The sequence below is a fragment of the Opisthocomus hoazin genome, chromosome 7, assembly GCF_030867145.1.
Source record: "Opisthocomus hoazin isolate bOpiHoa1 chromosome 7, bOpiHoa1.hap1, whole genome shotgun sequence".
Taxonomy (NCBI): domain Eukaryota; kingdom Metazoa; phylum Chordata; class Aves; order Opisthocomiformes; family Opisthocomidae; genus Opisthocomus; species Opisthocomus hoazin.
In genome coordinates this window covers 6,385,504-6,408,152 of record NC_134420.1, presented here as the reverse complement: position 1 = coordinate 6,408,152, position 22,649 = coordinate 6,385,504, and the positions used below count along the sequence as shown (strand labels likewise).

General features: G+C 41.2%; 1 protein-coding gene across 5 annotated transcripts in view; it reads right to left on the bottom strand.

Moving 5' to 3' along the window:
- Positions 1 to 1,949: 1,949 nt before the first annotated feature.
- The window catches only part of GAS2 (growth arrest specific 2), a 102,729-nt gene continuing 82,029 nt past the window's right edge, over positions 1,950 to 22,649 (bottom strand). For all 5 annotated transcript variants that reach the window (XM_075425309.1, XM_075425310.1, XM_075425307.1 and 2 more), the window contains exon 8: positions 1,950 to 3,318. In XM_075425309.1, the coding sequence (XP_075281424.1) occupies positions 3,100 to 3,318 (219 nt within the window). In that variant the 3' untranslated portion in view covers positions 1,950 to 3,099. The remainder of the gene's footprint in view (positions 3,319 to 22,649) is intronic.

Sequence of the window (22,649 nt, the reverse complement as noted above, 5' to 3'; positions counted from 1 at the left end):
AACAAGGTCTTGGAGAAGAGACTTCCCTGCAGCTCATAACTGTTCAACTTCTCAGGACTTTCAGCCTCCTCAACGCTCCCACCCAGCTGAGCTGCACAGCAACAGAGTAAGCAAAATGCACTGCATGGCACCATTCCTCTCAATCATCTTCTACGGCCAGCTCAGCTCTACAGCACCTCATCACTTGCCCTTTAACCAGAAACGATTCCGCAGTCACAGCAGACCCTCCCTCACTTGGGGAGACAAGAGAAGAGCGGCAGGTCTTCCCTGTAGATACTCCCCCTTCCAGAAACCTACACTAGATACCTTAGTACCACAGATTTTTGGCATAGGAACTTCAAGCATCATCCACTATAGCTAGCTGGTCAAACAGGGGGTTTTCTTTCCTCCCCAGGTACTTTCAACATTAAACCTGCTCCACCCTATCACTGCAACAAGGGCCATACCTCTCTGAGCAAGATTTTGCTGCTCAGCTTCAGCTTTGTAAACTGAGCCTTAGGCTTCTAACAAACTTCCCAGCTCCTATGTTGCTGTAGGGTCTAGTACACAACGAAAATGCCATTAAATCAGATCAGCAGCACCTACCTTCTGAACAAGATGCTCCCAACCCCTTCCTCCAGTTCGTTAGCTAACTTACCAACTTTTTTTCTTTTTTTTTTTTTCTTTGCCTGCTTTATTGATGCTCCTGCTTTAATTTCCTCCGCTGCTCTCCACACCCATGCCAGGTGCATCAGATGCAGTAAGTGCCACCTGCAAGCTGTTTACACAGATGAGGTGGTAGTGGCAAGACTAAATTATTAAAGTCCCTTATAGGCTTCCCATTCTGGAACTGGCTAAGTCGAAGGTTTAAGTCAGGAAGTGCTCTAATGTGATTTGGGTTTTTTTTTTTAAGATGCTTGAGAACCCTGAATCAAAAAAGACTGTTTTAATAGCTACAGTTCAAGCACATAAAGCAGTTCATATTTAATTTAAAATCTTGGTTTGCCTTTACCAGGATTATTTGTTGATGTTTAATATTAAAAGAAACTTAAGATTACTTTTTTTATAATGATCTGCTCTTGATTTATTAGCATGTAAAGACCTTCAAATATTTTAAAGAAAAAACATAATAGTGATGCAAACTTAATCTTAGATGATGGAAATACAACAATTTATGGTTAAAAAACTATTATTTCAAAATAAACATCTGATACTTTCACGAGTGATTTTTTTTTTCTTCTCTGTCCATTTGAAAACAGACCTCTCAGTGCATATATTAAGATCATGATTTTTCTCAGCCGTGCTGCATTTTTTTAAACTAATGTTGCTTATGGTCTGTTCTCCGCTCCCATAAGGGCTACATACGCTGCTTCTATGAGAACTGGGTCTTCCTATGGCTTTTCAAAGGATTTACTGCTTGAGTATATGTTTAATCTTCTTAGAAAATGTCTCAAAATAAGAATAAAAGGCTGCAGTTTCTCTTTCTAAAAGCAATGGTGAACTGTTTGTATGTAGCAGGTATTTTCAGACGGAGAGGTAGAATGGTTCCACAGAAGTGAGCTACAACGTGCTGATTTTAATAAGGCATGGAACACGAAAGAAGAAGGTCGTGATGCTGTCTAGCCAGCAGGCATTTTCCTGTTAATTTTAAAGACCACAGGAGCAGATTATAAGGCTGTGTTTTAAAATTAAACGTCAAAAAAAGACAGAAAAATACCAGTTGGTACTTAAAAAATTATTTCAAGAATGCTTTCCATTTTTTTCTTTCCCTGCAGAGGAAAATCAATTTTCAATAAAATCCGGGTAGTTCTGTGCTGTCTGTAGCAAGTGGATGCTTGCCCCCTTCACTGTGTAGCTGATGATTAGGTTAGCAAGCGGCGTTGTATATTGTAGGCATCCAGTCAGTAGCAGGAAAGTGCCGGAACACAGATTACAAACAATAAGCAAGACTTTCAAAATGTGTGAGTATTTTAAAAAATTTTATTTTATTTGTAATGAAAAAAATGAGTTCTGCTCAAATTTATACAGTCAGTGAAATAATCCTATAAAATGATTTTTCTAGGACGTTACAAGGCACATAAATTACCAAATACAAACAAAGAAAAGTAGCCAAAATAATGAACTAAGCCCCAATATGCCTTCAGCTATTTGAGAGGTGTGTGAATGATTTACAAGAACGTGAATCGCTCTACCGACAGGGTCATGAATATTTCACATTTGGCATGACGAGCACAATTAAAACCAAGGGGAAGGAGAAGCTCGGGTTCAAGCCCAGCGTAGTGTTTAGGGGAGGGAGCAGCACGGTCTGACGCTGCTCCTGGGGTCACGGGGCTGGGCCTCTTGGGGCGCTTCCCGTCGCGGGTTGCAGTGCTTCCCCCCGCTAGCCCCTCGCCATTGTCTGCCGGAGGAAGGGGCAACCTCACAGCTTCCCCGTGCTGCTATATCGGGCGACTTTGTATAAAACCAGGAAGGATCTACGTACAGATGGAACACTGAGCATTGTCTTCAGCTGTGGAGAGTAGAAGGGGTGGGGGCCGGGGGGGGGGGTGTTTCTCTGGCCTTTATTTTTTTGTAAAGTAATCTCTTTGGGAGGTCGTTTGACATGCGAGAAGTCTTTATGTTCTACTGGTTAAGAAAATCTTGCAACCCATAAAAATAGCCAATTTTATTTCAATTCAAGAGGCATTACGAAAAGAATTCCACAAATACGCATTTTCCACCTGCATATATATTTTCCAACTAACCTAACAGTCAAGGATTCAATGTAATAAGATTTTCATACAAATATATTGTATTGTGTATTTTCTTCCATTAACAGGATCCACTCCTTTATGTATCTCTAAGTATACATTCACATATTAAAGAGTAATAATTTGGCTAAAAATATATGTCTATTTCTTATCTGATTGTAGCAAGTAGCCTATCAAGGGTAATTTGCTATAAAAGATACAGTACTAGAAATAAATAGTTCTACAATTCAAAGATCTTCAAAATGGGTTGCCATTTCCAGTCTGTCTTAAATTTTCCAAAGTCCTTTTAAAGCATAAACTAAATTTACTACACTTGAGAAAATAATTTGGACCTAAGTACATAGAGTCCCAATGGCACGAGAAGCTTATTTCACTTAATCTCCTTCTTGGTTTTGTAATGGGCAGAAACAACCAGATAATTGTCTGGATTCATGTCCCTGAGGGTTGGAGACTTGCTCTGGATCGGAGAAGTTTTCCCATCCACACGGGAGATCTGCAGCATTCGGCACGGGTCATGCTTCAGTAAGTAACCTGCGAAAGTCTCCCAGCCTCCTCCGACACGAACCATCACGTGTTTGTTGTGCAGCATCTGAAATTACATATAGAGGGGAAAAAAAACCAAAAGCTTTTGAGAGGGAACCATTCGCTGGGAAATCACATTTTTTCTCCTGGAAAAAGCTGTGCTTACTTTAATTAAAAGACACAGACATATGTCAGTAGTCTGCTTTGTAATAAAGGGAAAGGAAATAGTAGAATGGTTTTTATTTTAATTTAATAAGTAAATTTTTAAAAATGTAAGAAAACGAGATTGTAATTAAAACTAGAGATTTTCATATTTGATGTAACCAATGCTACATGCTTTTCTAGTTCTGTAGCACTGAGTGATCCTCTTCTTCATGTGCTTGGTATAAACACATTAAGGAACAGGAATGTTTGTCAGATTAATTTTTTGAAAATATATGAGTAAAGATACCATTTTATATGTCTTGAAACTTGCCTTTTTTTATAGGATGGGGATCTACATAAAAGGAGGAATGAAGGGCAAAGAACCAAAACAATCTCCTCTATCTCCTAAAATATTAAAGAAGTTATTCAAGAAAATGAAGTACCTTTTAGTTTAACAATTTAGTGTTGCTGACATACAGTCTAACTGAAATAGTCTAATGATGTAATTAAATTAGTATAATGAGGGACATCAGAAATGATACATGTGGAAATGTTTGGAGATACCTGAATGTATGCCTTTGACACGGTCCCCCACAACATCCTTCTCTCTAAATTGGAGAGCCATGGATTTGATGGGTGGACCGTTCAGTGGATAAGGAATTGGTTGGATGGTCGCAGCCAAAGGGTAGTGGTCAACGGCTCAATGTCCAGATAGAGACCAGTGACAAGTGGAGTCCCTCAGGGGTCCGTACTGGGACCGGTGCTGTTCAATATATTTATCAATGACATGGACAGCAACATCGAGTGTACCCTCAGCAAGTTTGCAGATGACACCAAGCTGAGTGGTACGGTCGAGACACCAGAAGGACGGGATGCCATCCAGAGGGACCTGGACAAGCTGGAGAGGTGGGCCTGTGTGAACCTCATGAGGTTCAACAAGGCCAAGTGCAAGGTCCTACACCTGGGTTGGGGTAATCCCCGGTATCAATACAGGCTGGGGGATGAAAGGATCGAGAGCAGCTCTGCTGAGAGGGACTTGGGGGTACTGACAGACGAAAGGCTGGACATGAGCCAGCAAAGTGCGCTGGCAGCCCAGAGGGCCAACCGTGTCCTGGGCTGCATCAGGAGAAGCGTGGCCAGCAGGTCGAGAGAGGTGATTCTGCCCCTCTACTCTGCTCTGGTGAGACCTCACCTGGAGTACTGCGTTCAGCTCTGGAGCCCTCAGCACAAGAAGGACATGGAACTGTTGGAGCGGGTCCAAAGGAGGGCTACAAAAATGATCCGAGGGCTGGAGCACCTCTCCTATGAGGACAGGCTGAGAGAGTTGGGCTTGTTCAGCCTGGAGAAGAGAAGGCTGTGGGGAGACCTGATTGCAGCATTTCAGTACTTAAAGGGAGCCTATAGGAAAGATGGGGACAATCTGTTTAGTAGAGACAGCAGTGACAGGATGAGGGGTAATGGTTTTAAACTAAAACAGGGTAGGTTTAGGCTGGATATAAGGAAGAAATTCTTTACAATGAGGGTGGTGAAACACTGGAACGGGTTGCCCAGAGAGGTAGTGGAGGCCCCATCCCTGGAAACGTTCAAGACCAGGTTGGACAGGGGACTCTGAGCAACCTGATCTAGTTAGTGGTGCCCCTGCTCGCTGCGGGGGTGTTGGACTAGATGACCTCTAGGGGTTCCTTCCGACCCAAAACTTTCTATGATTCTATGATTCTATGCTGAGCAGTGAAAGAAAATACAAGAAAAGTCCCCAGGCTCTTACTAGCAGGAAAGCTGGGCACTGCTGACGCTGGCTGTCGTTATTCCAGAAACACTGGGCCTTGACCTGCAAAGCAGTTTTGGGCCGGGAGGGTATCTAACTGCTCAGTCAAGTGCCTGTCTCTAATGCGTGTCCTCATGATCCACGCTCGTCTTCTGCCTAGACTCAAATCACATTTTTCACCAAGTACCAGTGTAACTTCCTCCATCATTCAGTTGGCGATTTCACTAATTTCTCTCCTCTGGTTCTCTGTGCAGAGCAGTCAAATAAATACCAGTGCAGTCTCGTAAAGCAGCATCTTCTGTAGAAGCCACATCATAAATCACGCATTGAGAAATGCTTTGGTTAGTACCTCTCACGAAATGCTACACATCACTTAGCCATAGCACCAGAAATTAAAAACTGGCCCTGTTAAAGACATGCTAGAAGATGTTTAACATGGTCTGGGTAATGACATTTGGATTTATGGCCATGATGGGTATATGGGCTCTTTTACACATCCAAAGCTCTGTCGAGGGCTGACGGTATTTGCAGTTGAGACTTACGTGGCACATAAGCCTTTTGTAACGGAGCGCAATTCAGATTAGTACACATAGCATAGACAACAACACAAGAAAAATTCTCAATCAAACAAAATCACAGGTAATAAATGGCAAAAATGTAACTCCTAAGAAAACCCCCAATGAACAAACACCCCGCTTCAGCCTAAAATGTGTTGTTTGATTTCTGCTACACGAGGAGACGGATGCACCAGGAGTGAAGAAAGCATGGAGAGCCGTACAACTTTCTGAAGTTTGAAAATCAGGGTAAGTCTATAAGGAATCAAACTCTACAGATGAATAAGAAGCTGCAGATGAAATCTTGTTCCAAATTTTTCATTTAAAACATTTTAATGCAAGGGAAATAGTTGTTCTTGGTTCTGCATGTTGGTTTTTATGTGAAACACAGTGAGAAGTCAATTCAGCTTTACCGATACTGAAAAACAAAGTTACTTCTGATCCATCCCGAGAGCACGCTGAAGTACTCTTAGTTTAATTAACAACTCCCAGCTACTGAGACTGTGCTGTTGCTCCGGGTTGTAGGAGTGTTCACCTCTGCAATAGCTATACACAAGTGAGGTTTTTCTCTAGATGTACATGGATATGAGAGCAGAATCAGCCTCACATCTTCACCAATCACACTTTTTCCTCTCCAGCTTTGTATTTTAGTTTCAAGACTTCATTTTGAACTGGCAGTGGTATCATCAGCCTTCAGCGGTACCAGATTTGAAGCGAGTCTTTAGTCTGGACAATATAATGAAAGCAGCAAATGGTTTTTATGTCCAGTCTGAGAACTGCAGTTCAAATGGTGACCCAGTCTTGAGACAAAAGAGTCTACAGAATTTTATTTAGCAACTTTTTCCTCCTTGAACTTCTAAAAAGCATTTGTGAAATGCCCCAACACCTTTTCACATAAAAGCATTTTAAGTCCAACTTTGGTCCACTGCAACTCGTGACGCTGCAGTGGGAAGGAGTTAACTGCCGCTGGGTTTCAGCGTCCACATGTTCTCATGGGGGGCTCACGTTCCAAGAGCAGCTAGTATCTGGGCTTTTGATGAAGAGTTCGGAATGGAAAGTTAGCAAAAAGTATTTTTGGTTTCATTCCCCTTAGGGACTACTGTGCGGACAAATAAAACCTGGTATGTTATTTCCTGATGCTCAAGCTAAATGTACATGTTCTGTCTTTCCTCTCTTTTTTCTTTCTCTTTGTATTATTATACAATTATAAAATTGGTGAATGCTTGCTTTCTACAGGGACTGGGTTTTCCTGCATCCTAAATATGGTCATTGTTCATGCTGCGCTGTGCCACAAAAGCACTGTTTTACTCCTATGGCCATATTTTGATTTTAGTAACACCAGCACAAATCCAGAATAATTCTGCTAGCTTCAGAATTTCTCCAGGTTCACAGAAGTATAAAAGATTTCTCAGAAAAAAAAAAAGAAAGAATAAAATAACTTGCTGTACTTTCTAACAGAAAAAGCAGTTTCCTCCCCAACATACTTCAGCTGAAGATGACACTTTTGAGATTTTTATGATCCAGCCAATTCAGCTTTTCCATTGCATGTGATCTCTGAGAAAGAAGTTGGACTCTATGATAATCAAGTTTATCAGTAGTTATCAGTGTAAATAAATTCATGTCATCCATCTATTTTCACACTGCTATCCAGCCAATTGAAACTGAGAAAACCCTTTCTGTAAAATAAAATCCAACATATGTTTACGATTGCTGTAAATCTTCATTATTTCTGTTGCGTCGGAAGCCGGGCTGTCACTTGAGCTGTTCCCCCTAGAATCTGGGTTTAGGTTAGAATGGTTGAATCTATGGTGAAGCAAAAATATGAGAAACCAGACGACAGCATCACAGAGGAGGAATTATAGATTGCTTTGGTATGCATTAAGGCCGTATCAAGAGATAACATGAAAAACAGTCAATGAAATTTAGGTGAACTAAGCTATCATTGCATAGGACTTTGGCATCAAAGTGTAAAATAGTCAAACAGTTCTGGGTTTCACATGAATGAGTTTGGAGAGCTTTATGGCTTATTAAAGAGATATTAGGCAGTATATAAAGATATTAAGCTCATGTAAATGAGCGCATTTTTAATGACCTGAAAAAATCTGTTCTGTTTTATAGGAACTGAAAATCTGGCCCAATATTGTTATTCTTCAGACTATATTATAACTTTCTTAAAGAATATTTCATGGAGAGGAGGTAAAGCAGGGGGAGGAATTACACAGTACAGATCTGATCCAAGTACTGCAAAAGCCAGCGGAAAGAATCCTACTGACTCGAAATGTATCCTCAGCAAGTTTGCTGATGACACCAAACTGGGAGGTGTGGTAGACACACCAGAAGGCTGTGCTGCCATTCAGCGTGACCTAGATAGGCTGGAAAGCTGGGCAGAGAGGAACCTGATGAGGTTCAACAAGGGCAAGTGCAGGGTCCTGCACCTGGGGAGGAACAACCCCATGCACCAGTACAGGCTTGGGGTGGACCTGCTGGAGAGCAGCTCTGCGGAGAGGGACCTGGGCGTCCTGGTGGACGACAGGTTAACCATGAGCCAGCAGTGTGCCCTGGCTGCCAAGAAAGCCAATGGAATCCTGGGGTGCATCAAGAAGAGTGTGGCCAGCAGGACGAGGGAGGTTCTCCTTCCCCTCTACACTGCCCTGGTGAGGCCTCATCTGGAGTACTGTGTCCAGTTCTGGGCTCCCCAGTTCAAGAAGGATGAAGAGCTACTGGAGAGAGTCCAGCGGAGGGCTACAAGGATGGTGAGGGGACTGGAGCATCTCCACTACGAGGAGAGGTTGAGGGAACTGGGCTTGTTCAGCCTGAAAAAGAGAAGGCTGCGAGGGGACCTTATAAATGCCTACAAATATCTGAAGGGTGGGTGTCAGGAGGATGGGGCCAAGCTCTTTTCAGTGGTGCCCAGTGACAGGACAAGGGGTAATGGGCACAAACTGAGGCACAGGAAGTTCCGTCTGAACATGAGGAGGAACTTCTTCCCTCTGAGGGTGACGGAGCACTGGAACAGGCTGCCCAGGGAGGTTGTGGAGTCTCCTTCTCCGGAGATATTCAAGACCCGCCTGGACAAGGTCCTGTGCAGCCTGCTGTAGGTGACCCTGCTTCGGCGGGGGGGTTGGACTAGATGACCCACAGAGGTCCCTTCCAACCCCTACTATTCTGTGATTCTGTGATTCTGTGATTCTGTGAACTCAGGCTAGGCTCTGGAAGCCAAATGCAGCAACCTAAAGCAAACCATAGCCTGGAATTTGCTGGTGTGATTTTAGGATAACTTTAGAAACAATATGGGCTACATAGTGAGAGAATATTGACTATAAAATCCAAAGGTGCTTGACAAAATAACACAGTGCATCACTCCAGTGGCTGTGCAAAGAAAATGTTGCATTCCAAAAGTGAAATGTTAACGAGATTGGGAAAGAGAAGAATTTAATACCTATCAATTATTTTTTACTGAATATGAGCCCCTTAGGCTCAGTGTCATCAGAAGATATAACCCTTGCTCCTCATACCTTAGCATTTGGGGACCTTCCCTGAGAGGTGTTCAGCCCATGAAATGGGCTTCTAGATCAATGTATTTTCACGCTGACCCCAGAGATATCACAGGTCAACACTAAGGAAATCCCAGTGTTGTTAAGACTTATCCAGTTACTGTGTCAGACCACTATCCATAGCGAGCTGGGACTTCTCACCACCGTCACTGTGGGCTTCGAGGCCTGAGTAAGTACACATATGCACAGGGTATGCTCAGACACAGCACCTCTACTTTATGATTTTTGCTGCAACCCCAGCTAATGCTACTTAGGAATCATTTTGCTCCAGCTTCTCTGTACAATTTACTCTACCCTCCTGTCTATGCAAAAAAAAAAAAAAAAGTCTTTCTCAAATCTCAGTGTTATTTACTAACCATTCTTAGTAAAAAGAAGGACCCAGATCTGGGCTACTAGCCTTTCCCAGCAAGTCTCTGAGCCTGTATCTGGGCTATGGTACTGTCAAGTAAAGACAAATTTTTCCCCAGGGCATAGCTCATATGGACATTTTCATGGAGGAGGACATCTCTTCCCTAAAGAGACCATGGTCTCCCTCAGCACCTTCCTAGTTGTGGCGTGAAGAACTGATGTTAGACGAGAACCTGCAGCCTGTGGCTGTGTGTGTGGCTGACAGAAGGTGAAGTCTTGGAATTTGGTGTGCCTATATATATGGAAGAGGACAAAGTATTATTTGGGGACTTGAGATACTACTGGTTCAGATAACAAGGCTCATGTCATCAAGTGTCAAAATTTTATTCCTTCTCATGACAAAAAACTTTTAATGGTAAAGCTGTAAACCCAGCAAAATTAGTCCTCAAATTCCCCAGCAATTCCAATGCTTAGCAGTTACATAGGTCCTCTTGAAGGTGGCTGCTGAAAATTCTCACATCTATCATTTAATGTGGAGCCAGGTCTAGCCTGGTGGGGCTGTGAGACAGACTCCGTCAAAGACTGGCAATGTGCAGAGAAGCCTGTCTAGCTGTATGCCTTCACAGAAGCTCTGATGGTATCAGTTCAACATGCCTGACAGTCACCAAAACACACAAAAGTTCACTTTAACAGGTAATGCTAATACTCCATTCAAACAGGTCATGACTGGGGGCTGGCCAAGAAGAGGACACTGAGGAGAGCTGAATGGGTCCTGAGCATTAGTGTGATTGATCAAGGTCTGACAGTTGGTCTGAAAGTGAGTTTGATAAAAGGAAGAAATTGAGGGCAACTACACAGACGTGCAGCACACGCTGACAGCGGCTGGCCTCTGATGGGGCAAGCCACCAGCAGATGGGGTTTGGGATTCCTACTTGTTCCGTGGAGGTCTTGACGAGACCTGATATGAAGAAGTGCAAGGGCCTTGGACAAAAGAAAAGAGCTGCAGCGCTGCCCTGGGGATAACGGATTAGCGGTACTTAATAGTGATGTTTAGGAACCTTGTATTTCCATAATCATTGATGTTATCATAGTGACAGTTTACTCATTTCCCGTACGTGCCTGCGCAGTAAATGCAGCAGCAGGCATTTACACCAAGTCTTCTGAATACATTCAAATGGGGAAGTGAATTTTCAGAAATTCGTAGTTAGCTGTTGCTATATGGAGTTTTTCTACTCCCCTGAGAATTCAGTGACCTGAAAACACCATCAAGAATGTATAAGAGTCTCCTTATTAATTACTGCAAGCCACATAATTACAGACATTAAAAATACCTTGTTAGCAGAGAGATTATGCAACTTGAGAGTTCATTGTAAAATTTATAGCAAAGTCCTGGAGTTACCATCAGATTTAAACACCAGACAGGTTAGATTTAGATACATTCCTATTTTAAAAAGTTTACAGCCACTGTAGCATACCTTTTGTAAGAGGCATTACTGCTGCTACATACATAGAGTTCACTCTCATGGACACAAGGGATCGTGGGAGCAATTCCCAAGAGGATGTAGAAGAAAACCAGCTTCCAGCTGGAAAGCTTCCCTCCAACTATTCTTTTTTTTTGGCTTTCATTCTCTTTTTATCATTGAGTTTGTGTTTTCTTCTTAGAGAAAACATTGAGTCGGATAAAACATCAAGCTTATTTTAGACTTTTAAGAACTGATTTATGTGCCTAAGTGCACATCTAAGGAATTCAAATTAAATCTCAACTCTGCAAATCTGAAAAAGTGAAAATTATGTAGCCAAATCCAGATATTATTTATCCATACTGAAGTAATCTACTTGCAGTATATTAATGTCTATTTTGGTAGGCAACAATATATCAGTCCCTTCCAACCTGAATTATCCAATTATACTCTAAAAAATAAATATATATATATCTTTCCCCACCTGAAAACCAGGAAGAATGCACTCCTCATTTTTCCTTGTCATCCCTCATTAACTCACATTCTGTCTAGCCCCTCTCTTCTTATAGGATTATGCAAAACTGTTTTGGATTATGTCTGCTAGTTTTAAAAGTTCCAAGTGATGCAACTTGTATCACTCCAGTCATTACATGTGGTTTTGCTTAGGGACCTCCGCTGAGTTTCTGTGTTGTCATTCTAAAAGCCCAATAAAGGAGCTTGCACTTCCCCTCTCTGCAGATACCACGATAATAACATGGCAAACAGACAGCTTGCTGGGTTAACATCTCCCTCTCGTTTTCAGGCCTTTGTATGTAGTAAATCACACTAAATGAATCTCAATTAGCTGGAAAAAGTATTATAAAAAAGCTCAGCTTGAAAAAAATGTTAAAAGCGCATGCTAATTGCTTGTCATAATATTTCTTGCTGTGCTAGAGTTGGATTTTATAATTAACACGCCTTCTGAATTATAAAGAATTTTATTTTAATTTCATATCTTGGGCTGTATCCAAACACATTGACAGGTATCCACTCGGTTTATTGAAATGATCTCTTACACAATATTGTATAAACAAAGAACGGGATGGAATGATACTTTATAAATGATTTATAAACTTCATTGGTTCAAGTCTATATTCCTGAGACGAATCAAATGCAAACAGGCCAGATTTTATAGTAAATATTAATGATGGAAAATAAAGCAGAATGGAGGCATTCATCAGAATCCCAAAATCTCCATTTTTGGACAGAATAACCTTTGTTACGTTGTGTCAAGTGATATTTCTCACTGAACAAGGAGCCCAGTTTTCATGTAGAACCTAATAAAGTTCCCAACCGCTTCAGCAACACCACCACACTTATATTCTCCATGTCTACTGACTGACACACAGGCTGGGGGGAACCGAAAGAAGTATTGACTTAAATAGGTGATACAAAAAATTGTGTCAGTATAGTTCCATCTGAAATGATTTTCGGTGGCTGCTGGTACAGTGAAGCCTGATAGATTTTCCAGGTGACGCAGCCATAGAGGCTCGCACCAACAGAGCCTTCAAAGCATATATAGACCAGGCCTTACACTACATATAACTCAGAAGCCTCTTATAATCCACTGAGTAATTTTTTCGAAGCTTGCTTCAGATCAAAAGAACAAGCAGGCTTTGTGCATGCAAATACAAAAGGCATCTAAATAATCATCTGCACACGTCAATACCCAAAAGGCAATTTAAACATGAGAAGTATGAAACAGAAAATAGCAGGTGTAAGTATCTGCTTTTCTCCTTTTTGAAATTTGGCTATCACTTCACTCAGTCAACCAAAATTCACCAAAGAGAACTACAGCCTTATCTCTCTGCAGACCAGACTTGAGTTTAGGAGGCCAGCCAAAGTGAAGGCAGAGGTTTTAAGCTTATCCTCATCACTTTTGAAATTAAAATCTAGTAAGGGAGGCTTTCTGCAACACTGAGCCAAGAACTAATTTTCATACATCCTCCTAGGCAAGAACTGCTATTATAATTAGAGTACTGAACATAAAAGAAGGAGTGTTAGTGGTGCAGTATATTATATATAGTGGCATCTTCAAGGCAAACGCTATTTTTCAGTGTATATATGGCAAGATCTCTGATTTGTATCTGGTGGCCAAAGGCATCATCACACAACGAGCAGGGATAAGGTGCAATGACATATTTTGGTACCATTTTCCATGTTCAACTCCAAACTGCTTCAGACACACACATCAGACTCACATTAATAGTGAGGGGTTTTTTTCAGCAATAAGAATGAGATATTAGTATTAATTAATAATGTCCTCTATCACAGAGGCTGTTATATCTTCAAAGAATACTTAATCTTTAATAGAAAAAAGCCACCTATCTTCAGATGAGTTAAGGTATAATGAAACGCATAGTGGGAAATCAACAGACACCTTTAACAGTCACTATTCTACAAAGAGAAAAATGTTTGATTCTGAATTATAACTGTGTTTTCATTAGATTGTCTTTCCTAGTTTTGTCAGCTTTCTATTACATAGCAAAGCCTCAAAAATGATGTAGAAAGTCTTCAGGATTTGTAAAGTGATAGCAGTTTCTAGTATTATTATACGATATTATGTACTATAATTTATTATTACAATATAATATTATTGTAGTATAGTATTAAATTAAATAGGTATTACCTATCATTTCACACATAAATCTACTAACAGATTTTGCAGTAAAGTAGAAATGGAAATGTTCAAGTATACAAACAAAGTGAAGATCCACAGTCCAAATTTTGGAAGCCTACTCAATAACAGATACACTTGTGTCTCCTATTCCTTCTCCAAAATTAGTAGGACTTTGTATCTGTTTCCATTTGTCATTGAAAAAAAAGCCAAACCAAAATGATTTCCAATAAGAAAAAAAGTTTAACATCAACGAGATTGATGCTCCTCGCTGAGTAAGGAATCTTTTTTAAATTTGTTTTTTTAGGAAAGGATTAAACTGGGGATTAATAAATTGAAAACTTGGCACAGAATGTAGTCAGTTTGGGTTTGGGTAGACAGGATATGGAGATTTTCTTAATTCTACTTTGCTTATTCAAATCTGACCTGAAACTTGTAATTCTTTGCGGGTTTTGTAAAATCACTTGGGGGGTCTCAAAGCTGAGAGCCTTTGCCCAGATGTAACTCATGTCTACTTGTTGATGATCTTAGCAAAAAGGTCAGAAACCTGGCTAGCCTGAGCAGTGATTCACACTCTTATTCCCCAAAATGATGCTGCCAGTTTAGGCCTTTGCCAGTCTGACTGATGAAGTTTTGGAAGCCAGAGTTGTGTCTGATTTTTGTGCTTCAGTACTGTGTAGTAAAGGTGGCCATTACAGGTATTAAATTATTTGACTGTATTATCTATGTATCCTCCCTTGCTCATGGGGTTTTCTGTGATAATAGAAGTTGAATTCCTAAGATTGTTTCAGATCAACATGAAAATGCCAATCTTTAAGCAGCAAAGGGCGATGTCTTTGAAACGCGATGAAGCATTATTACTTTGCCATAAAACCAGAAGGCTCGCTCACAATACGTACCTTGCAAGCTTCAAAATGTTCAAACATTGATATTAAAATGATCCACGTGAGGTACGTAAGTTAACCCCTGGCCTTCTAGCTGATTAACTAACATATGCACCAAAGGGTCTGAGAGGAAACGTAATGAAATCTAACAAAACCAAATGAGACCAGTTACACAACATTTTCACTAAGTGACTAATCCAGTTCCTACTGAAGTCAATGGGAACTTATCCAAGACTTCAAAATGTGTTTTGGGTCATGTTTTTCTGAAATCTGAACCTGACCCTTTTGCTAAAATGACTACTTATTTTTTTTCTTTTCTGAAAAAGCCAAAGGATAAGGGCTTGAAAACTGTACCCATGTCCTTTGCTAATTAAATCCACTCCTTACAAAGCAGCCCTCTCATGCTCCTTTATATCTCACAGATATTTATATGAAAAGATGCATAACAACATCAGCCTTTTTACTTCACTAAATCACACTGTGAAGTGCTCTTTTAGAATACGAAGTGAATTGCTTTCACCCAACTCATCCTTAATTAATCAGTCAGTCATTTTGCTTGCACGTTGATTTCTCCTTTTTTGGGACTGAAATTACTGTCCATTCATCAACTGCCCATTTGGCAACTGCTTCCACATGCAAAAACACTCCTTTCCATGAAAAACTTAAGCAAAAGGAGGGCAAGACCTGAAACGAGAACACCCTTGCCTTTGGGGACTCAGTTTCATTTCAAACCTTCTTTATTCCATTTGCAAGTTCCTGCTAGAGGATCTTTGGACCTCATTTGAGATTTCCACCTCACAACATTTCAATTTATTTTTCCAATACTCACCCAAGTTGTTAAACTACCTTATCAGTAAAAACTCTTTCTTTATAGGGCTTATGAAACACTGTTATAAAACATCACATTTTCAGCACAGGGCTGATGGTGCAACTGGGAACTGAAGACATCTGTATTCTGCTGAAGACAGAGGCACGAAAATAAGCATCTAGCAATTTGACTGAAATCAGACTGCTACAAGTCAAAAACAAAGGCTGCATATATTAACATACCTTGTTGGTATTACCTCGTCACCTGCTCCAGAAAGTTAAAATGCTCTAACACTGCTGAAGTGACGTATAATTCATACATGATTGTAAATTCTCCCTAACAGGAAGGCAAGTGGAACTTGGATAAACCTTTAAAAATCTGGGGAGAGCGTGAACAAGTATCTTAAGTCTCTGCCTTTCACCCTCCATAGAGCTAAATCCTGCTCCTCTGTTATTGTTTATGCAGCAGGCAAATCCTTCTCAACAATCATCACAGTAATATGAAATGAAAACAAAAACTCATTTAGATTTAGTCACAGCTCAGTGAACTAGCATGTAAGCGGGCTAGAAACCCAGCACCAAGAAGAAAGTGTTTAGAAAGCTGTTCCTAGAGCCTCCCCCTAGTTGAGGTACCTTTGTGGAAAAGTTGAGATGGCTTCCCAGTTACATCCTGGTTCATAACAAACAGCTGCTCAAAGTGAGCGGTTTATAAAGGTCTGAAACAAGCCAGGAAACAGATATTTGGGCATGAAGACAATGGGTGTCTAGGAAAACAGACTGAATAGGATGCTAGATGGCTAAAGCCTCATGCAATCCGAGGGAAATAATGGAGGATAACTAGGACCACGACCCGCACTTGAAGCAGGCAGAGAACAGGCAAGTGGCATTTTTTTACACTGGTGCCAGGCATGATGTGCCCTAAGATTTCTCCCATTTGATATTTCAGCAGATCACACTAGAACAGCACACAGTGTCCCAAAAGGGGCAGCAGCAATTGCTGAAAACAATGCTCCTGCTGACCTAATCTAGCAGCACATAAGGGTAACAATGAAGATCAGCAATTGGGGATTTATCAGAAGTGCAGTAACAGCAGGGTGGTGACAGAACAGGAGAGTAGAAAACAGGGTGTCCCAGGATGTGGGGAGGAGTGAAATGATAACAAACGGGTGACCCAGAAACACCCACTCAAACGTTAGCAGCCAGGGGAAAGAATGTTTCTTTTCAGCAGGCATCTAACAGTAAGCAAGAATCAAGCAGCACACTGAAAGCCTGAATGATGTGAGACATGGAATATTAAAGGACGGAGAGGGAGATCTCAGGGCAACTAACAGTAATTACTGAAACTAATGAAAGACAAAGACTCAAAGGACAAACTGGGAGTGAGACTGACAACACTGTCCCATACACTATGGGAGCTAGCATAGAGATGATTTTTGGCTGACACCCGGTAATCTGCAGAGACAGGAGAGAATGAAACTATGGAACAATCATCAAGAGAACTGAACGTGATACCTGACATCAGGACCTGAGATACATACAAAGATGTAATATGGAAGGCAGCGTCAGGAGAACTGAGAATTTTATAGGAGTGGGGTAGGAAAGAGAAAGGTCTGCTTGCACAGTGAGGTGAATGGAAGGACCTCACTAGCCTTAAGCACCGAGGAAAGATCTGGTGATTAGTGTAGAGGTCCCAGCTTGAGTAACAGCATTTCCGTAGTCATTCTACCATTAAACATACTTAGAACCCATGAAAGAACATCTCGCCTTCTGCGAAAGAAATAATCAAGCGAGGAAACTGGAATTTTTCCCCTTTCACATTCCAAAAATGCAACCTCCCCCCTCTGTTCTTGGCAAGAGATGAAGTGAATATGCTTGGTATAATGGCATAAAACACTAATGCACGTGGATGGAAACTAATGAAGAAAATTGCCTGTTCCACTGATTCAGCTCTGGATTGAATACACATGCAGGGAGCCACCCTCGCTTGCAAAGCTCTAGACTGTAACAGAACAGGATCGTAGCCACTGTTCACATACCTGAAGATGCCAGGAATTGGCTTAGAGGGTGAAACCACAGACACGTAAATCCTGCATGGCATAGGCACCTTAAGGTCAAGGTGCCTGCTGACCTCTGGAAGCTAAGGAAAAGGCAAAGTTGCATAAAACATTTTTACAGAGGGAAAGCACTGGGGAAGGTCAAATTAAAGTATTGTCTGTAGTACAAATGTTGCACAATGAATCTGAAGTCTTTATTTCTGTTTTCAGAACACAGCAGACTCCTTGAAATAATTCGTCAAAATATTCCTGCCTGACTAAATGAAATGAAGATACACCTTTGAATATGTACTGATATAAATAACATGAGAGTTCGGACATTTGGGATTCTCACTCTTGATTAAATTTTCCCTCAAACTTTACTTTTCATTTCTGACACAATTTTACAGAATTTGGGAATAGTACATATTTGGTGTCTAATTAACACTAGACACTCAGCTGCTGTTTGAAAAAAGGATCCTGCGTAGGCAAGCACTTTGTGTGCAAGAAATGACTCAGATGCAGACAGAATCACATTTATTTATTAAGAGACAAGTGAATTTCTGACAAGTGGAGGCTTTTATTTATTAGACAAGGAGGAACAGTGTCGAGGAAAATTAATTAGATGTGGGCGTCACGTTCAGTTGCATCTGTAGGTAAAGGGACGGTGCATTTCCAAGCACTTGGGGTGAGACCCCGCACCTGGCTGACAATGAGGGCGACGCTTTCCTCTTGGTGCCCCTCCAGACATTTCTGTGTGGGCCAGCCACAAAGCACACCTATTCCCTATCAACTGAAACATGGGAGACTCAACAGAAATCTAGTTGCTTCTAGCTACAGCGCTGACTCATAAGAAATATTTTATGCAACGCTCAGCAGAAGAGATGATATGGCAAAGAGATTAAATACAGAAAAAGAAATCAGACAGAGTTTATGAGGTTAAGTGAAAGAGAAAGCGTAAACGGGCGAATGATGTCTCTGGATGGAGAGATGGAAAACGAGATGTACTAAGACCAGATAATGGGGGGAGAGGAAGACTGTCTTTCAGAAAAAACATTTCAAAAACAGACGCATGAGACTGCTGAAATAAATCTATGAGTTATCACTTAAAGAGAAAAAAAAGGCTTTACTCTTACCTTTGAATAGAGAAAAAAAAATTTCTTCATTGTAGATACTTAATGTTTATTTTAGCATATTGGGTATGGGAAAGTAGCTAAGGGGGCAAATCTGTCTCACTTTCTGAAGTTAAGCAAGTTTCTACAGCTCAAGTTTTTACCACTGAAATCATATATTGGAGCAGTGATATACTACTTAGCATGAGGTAGAGAGGCAAGATCTAATGAGAAGTAAAAATATGAGTTCTGCTTATAAACAGTGTACAAGTCTAAACCAGAAACCTCTCTAAGTACAAAAAGAATTAGTTTTACCCAGACTACCAAGATACTCCTAATTTACATCCCTTTAAGGATGTTAAGTCATTTACAGAATGTATTCATTCACAGAGCGATCATCCACTCAGATTGGCACTGAATTCAGCGAATCTAGGATTTCACCATGCAAATGTGCGTGGGTTGCATGTGAACACGCTCGTGTTGTAGCATTCCAGAAGTACATGAAAATGTTCTTTTGAACCCTAAAGTGCCATCTGCTTTCTAGCCATTTTCTCAAGACATTCTGTCTCTCCTGATTTCCTGAATAATAGCCTCAAAACAGCCAAATAAAAGAAAATATTCCCTGCAATCAAATTTAAAAACTCACTTTCATCTACAGAATTCTTCTCAATGCCTGCCTTTGGAAGTGATGTGCATGTGATAAGTAACACAGACATTTTATAAGTCTAGCACAGATAGATTTATCACATGCATCCAACTGCAGCAACATGTACATTTCCCTAACTCTGCTTGGATTTTTTTTTTTTAACCTTCCATATTGCTTTAAACAGCTACTTTCAAGCGTATGCAAGATTAAGGTAGAAGCTGGAGTGAAACCACCAGCATCTAAAGGCAGTTCACACTGCTCCCCGTAATTCTGGTCCTGTCATTCCTTTCTTGCTTGCATGTCTGGATTTTCTTCCAGTTGAAACCATTGGTGTGTTAAAAAATAATATGTCCATCTTTTGACTGCTACTGAAATCAAGATGCTGCCAGCTCCCTTAGTGATAAAAATCATGACCTGTAAATTATGAAGTTATATGTAAGGTATTTTGATTTACCCAACATTCAGAATCAATTTCAATTGAGACAGGTATGGCACATCCTCAGGTTGGCTGTTAGTATTTCGGTTCAATGTGTTAAGTCCAAAGTCATAATACTTTGGAAGAAAAAACCCAAGACACAAAACCCCAACATTAAAGCATAACCCCAACAATTGGTGCTTTTAAACATTTTTTCCTAGCTGAATTTCAGAGCTTCTACAGACCTCAGATCCAAGCAGGTCAGTGAGACAGGATGGATCAAGAGTGGTGGTGCACGGCTGGCCATTATTCCTGTTTGTATGACTGGCCTTCTCCATGACCTTGAGAAATTAATTCCACGAACACACTCTTTTTTCTTTCATTACCCTGCCATTTACTTTGTCTAATCTAATCGTCTGAAAACCTAAACAGAATCAGCTTTTAGTATGAGTTCTTACAAAGTCTAACATGAGAGACCTGATCTTGTTAAGGTCCTGCAGACTTCACTGCAGAATAAAACCAGAACGTATAACATTAATAAAGTTATAAAACAGAACCACCCTATTTTCTTATATTGCAAACCCAAAGATTTGGAAAAATATTACCACTCTGTCCTAACCTTTAAACAAACAGACGTATAACAGACTAATTTATTCAGAATTCCCAAATTCTAGGATTTTTTTTACAGTCGGATCTGCTTCTAACCATTTTATTTTCACCCCTTTTTTACTAAAACAGCTACTTTTCATAGCTGTGCATCCCATGCTACAAATATAACATTACTCAAAATAGAAAATGTTGTTCCCTGGAGTAGTAAAATGCCATGCACAAGATAAAGTCACTTTTAGGATAGTGTAATGTCTCACCGAGTCACAAGATAAAAAACCTACTCAGCAATGGGAAGGTATGATGGCATCAGGTATCGCTTACATGAAGAAAAAATGATGACAAAGTATGGGAACACAATCATCTGTTCGTTAATGAGTGTCTCAAGGGCATCACTCTTATGCGTTTCTGAGAAATAAGTAAAAAAAAGGCATAACTAGAGTAACCACAGTACAATTCAACTGCTTAGCATGGCCTATGCAAAAAATAAAAAAAAACACCCAAACCACCAAACACATCAGGATTGCAATTATGAAGAAAGTCACAAGGAGGCAGACAAACACCACAATCAGTTAAACGCATGAGCAAAAGGCACAGAAAAGGATGTTCAGGACAAGTGAAGATCCCACAAAGGACAGTGAGAATTTTTTCACTTGCTTATATAACGAAAACTAATGGAAACTAAAAATTTCCAGACACCTTAACAGATTACAAGAAACTGAATGCCATGTATCTTACGTTTGCAGATTTATCTTTGTGAAGAACTAAAAAAGATTTGACACTGTAGAAGTCTTCTGCACTGATCAGCATAACCAGCACCTGGACTTTAGATCATTCTCTGCTGTCTGTGAGCTCACAGGTATTAGTACCTGCCTCGTTTGGTTGACGCTACCAAGTAAGTGAAAGGAAAGACAATAGCCTGAGGTGTTTCATAGACAGAATCACAGAATAGTAGGGGTTGGAAGGGACCTCTGTGGGTCATCTAGTCCAACCCCCCTGCCGAAGCAGGGTCACCTACAGCACGCTGCACAGGACCTTGTCCAGGCGGGTCTTGAATATCTCCAGAGAAGGAGACTCCACAACCTCCCTGGGCAGCCTGTTCCAGGGCTCCGTCACCCTCAGAGGGAAGAAGTTCTTCCTCATGTTCAGACGGAACTTCCTCTGCTTCAATTTGTGCCCATTGCCCCTTGTCCTGTCACTGGGCACCACTGAAAAGAGCTTGGCCCCATCCTCCTGACACCCACCCTTCAGGTATTTATAAGCATTTATTAGGTCCCCTCGCAGCCTTCTCTTCTTCAGGCTGAACAAGCCCAGCTCCCTCAGCCTCTCCTCGTAGGGGAGATGTTCCAGTCCCCTCACCATCCTTGTAGCCCTCCGCTGGACTTTCTCCAGTAGCTCCTCATCTTTCTTGAACTGGGGAGCCCAGAACTGGACACAGTACTCCAGATGAGGCCTCACCAGGGCAGTGTAGAGGGGAAGGAGAACCTCCCTCGTCCTGCTGGCCACACTCTTCTTGATGCACCCCAGGATTCCATTGGCTTTCTTGGCAGCCAGGGCACACTGCTGGCTCATGGTTAACCTGTTGTCCACCAGGACGCCCAGGTCCCTCTCCGCAGAGCTGCTCTCCAGCAGGTCCACCCCAAGCCTGTACTGGTGCATGGGGTTGTTCCTCCCCAGGTGCAGGACCCTGCATTTGGCTTTGTTGAACCTCATCAGGTTCCTCTCTGCCCAGCTTTCCAGCCTATCTAGGTCACGCTGAATGGCAGCACAGCCTTCTGGTGTGTCTACCACACCTCCCAGTTTGGTGTCATCAGCAAACTTGCTGAGGGTACATTCTAACTCTTCATCCAGGTCGTTGATGAAGTTAAACAAGACTGGAGGAAGGAGGCCTGTATGGTGGCAACATGCCTTATATCTTAGCTATGAGATGGAGATCACAAAGGCTGTCTGCTCCTAGGATGGAAAAGTAGGTGTATTTTTTGTTCAGTCATTGGAAAGAGAGGAAAATCTTGTCTCTGGCTTTAAGCCAGAACACAAAGTTGTTACCAGCATGGATACCTGAAAGGGCAGGCAAGTCTCTGTTTTCAGTTTCCGTTCAGGCTTACCTTTACTTTGCAACTATTTTTGAAAAAGGTTATTTCTTTCTTCCTGTGTCCACATATATGATTTCTACAAGCTGAATTACGTCACAAGTAATCACCACAGAACAACTATTATACCAAACCTGAAGCTGATGGCAGCAGCTCCTGCTGTGTGTCTGGGCTTTGATACCCACCACGAAGAGCTTGCTGCTCTACCAAGGGAAATTCTCACAACCATCATGTCCACTGCTGCATCTAGCAGTGTCTTTGTATCACCTTCAATCTGTGCTGTATTGAGATGACATTGCCTTTGGAATTTACATAGGAAGTTAT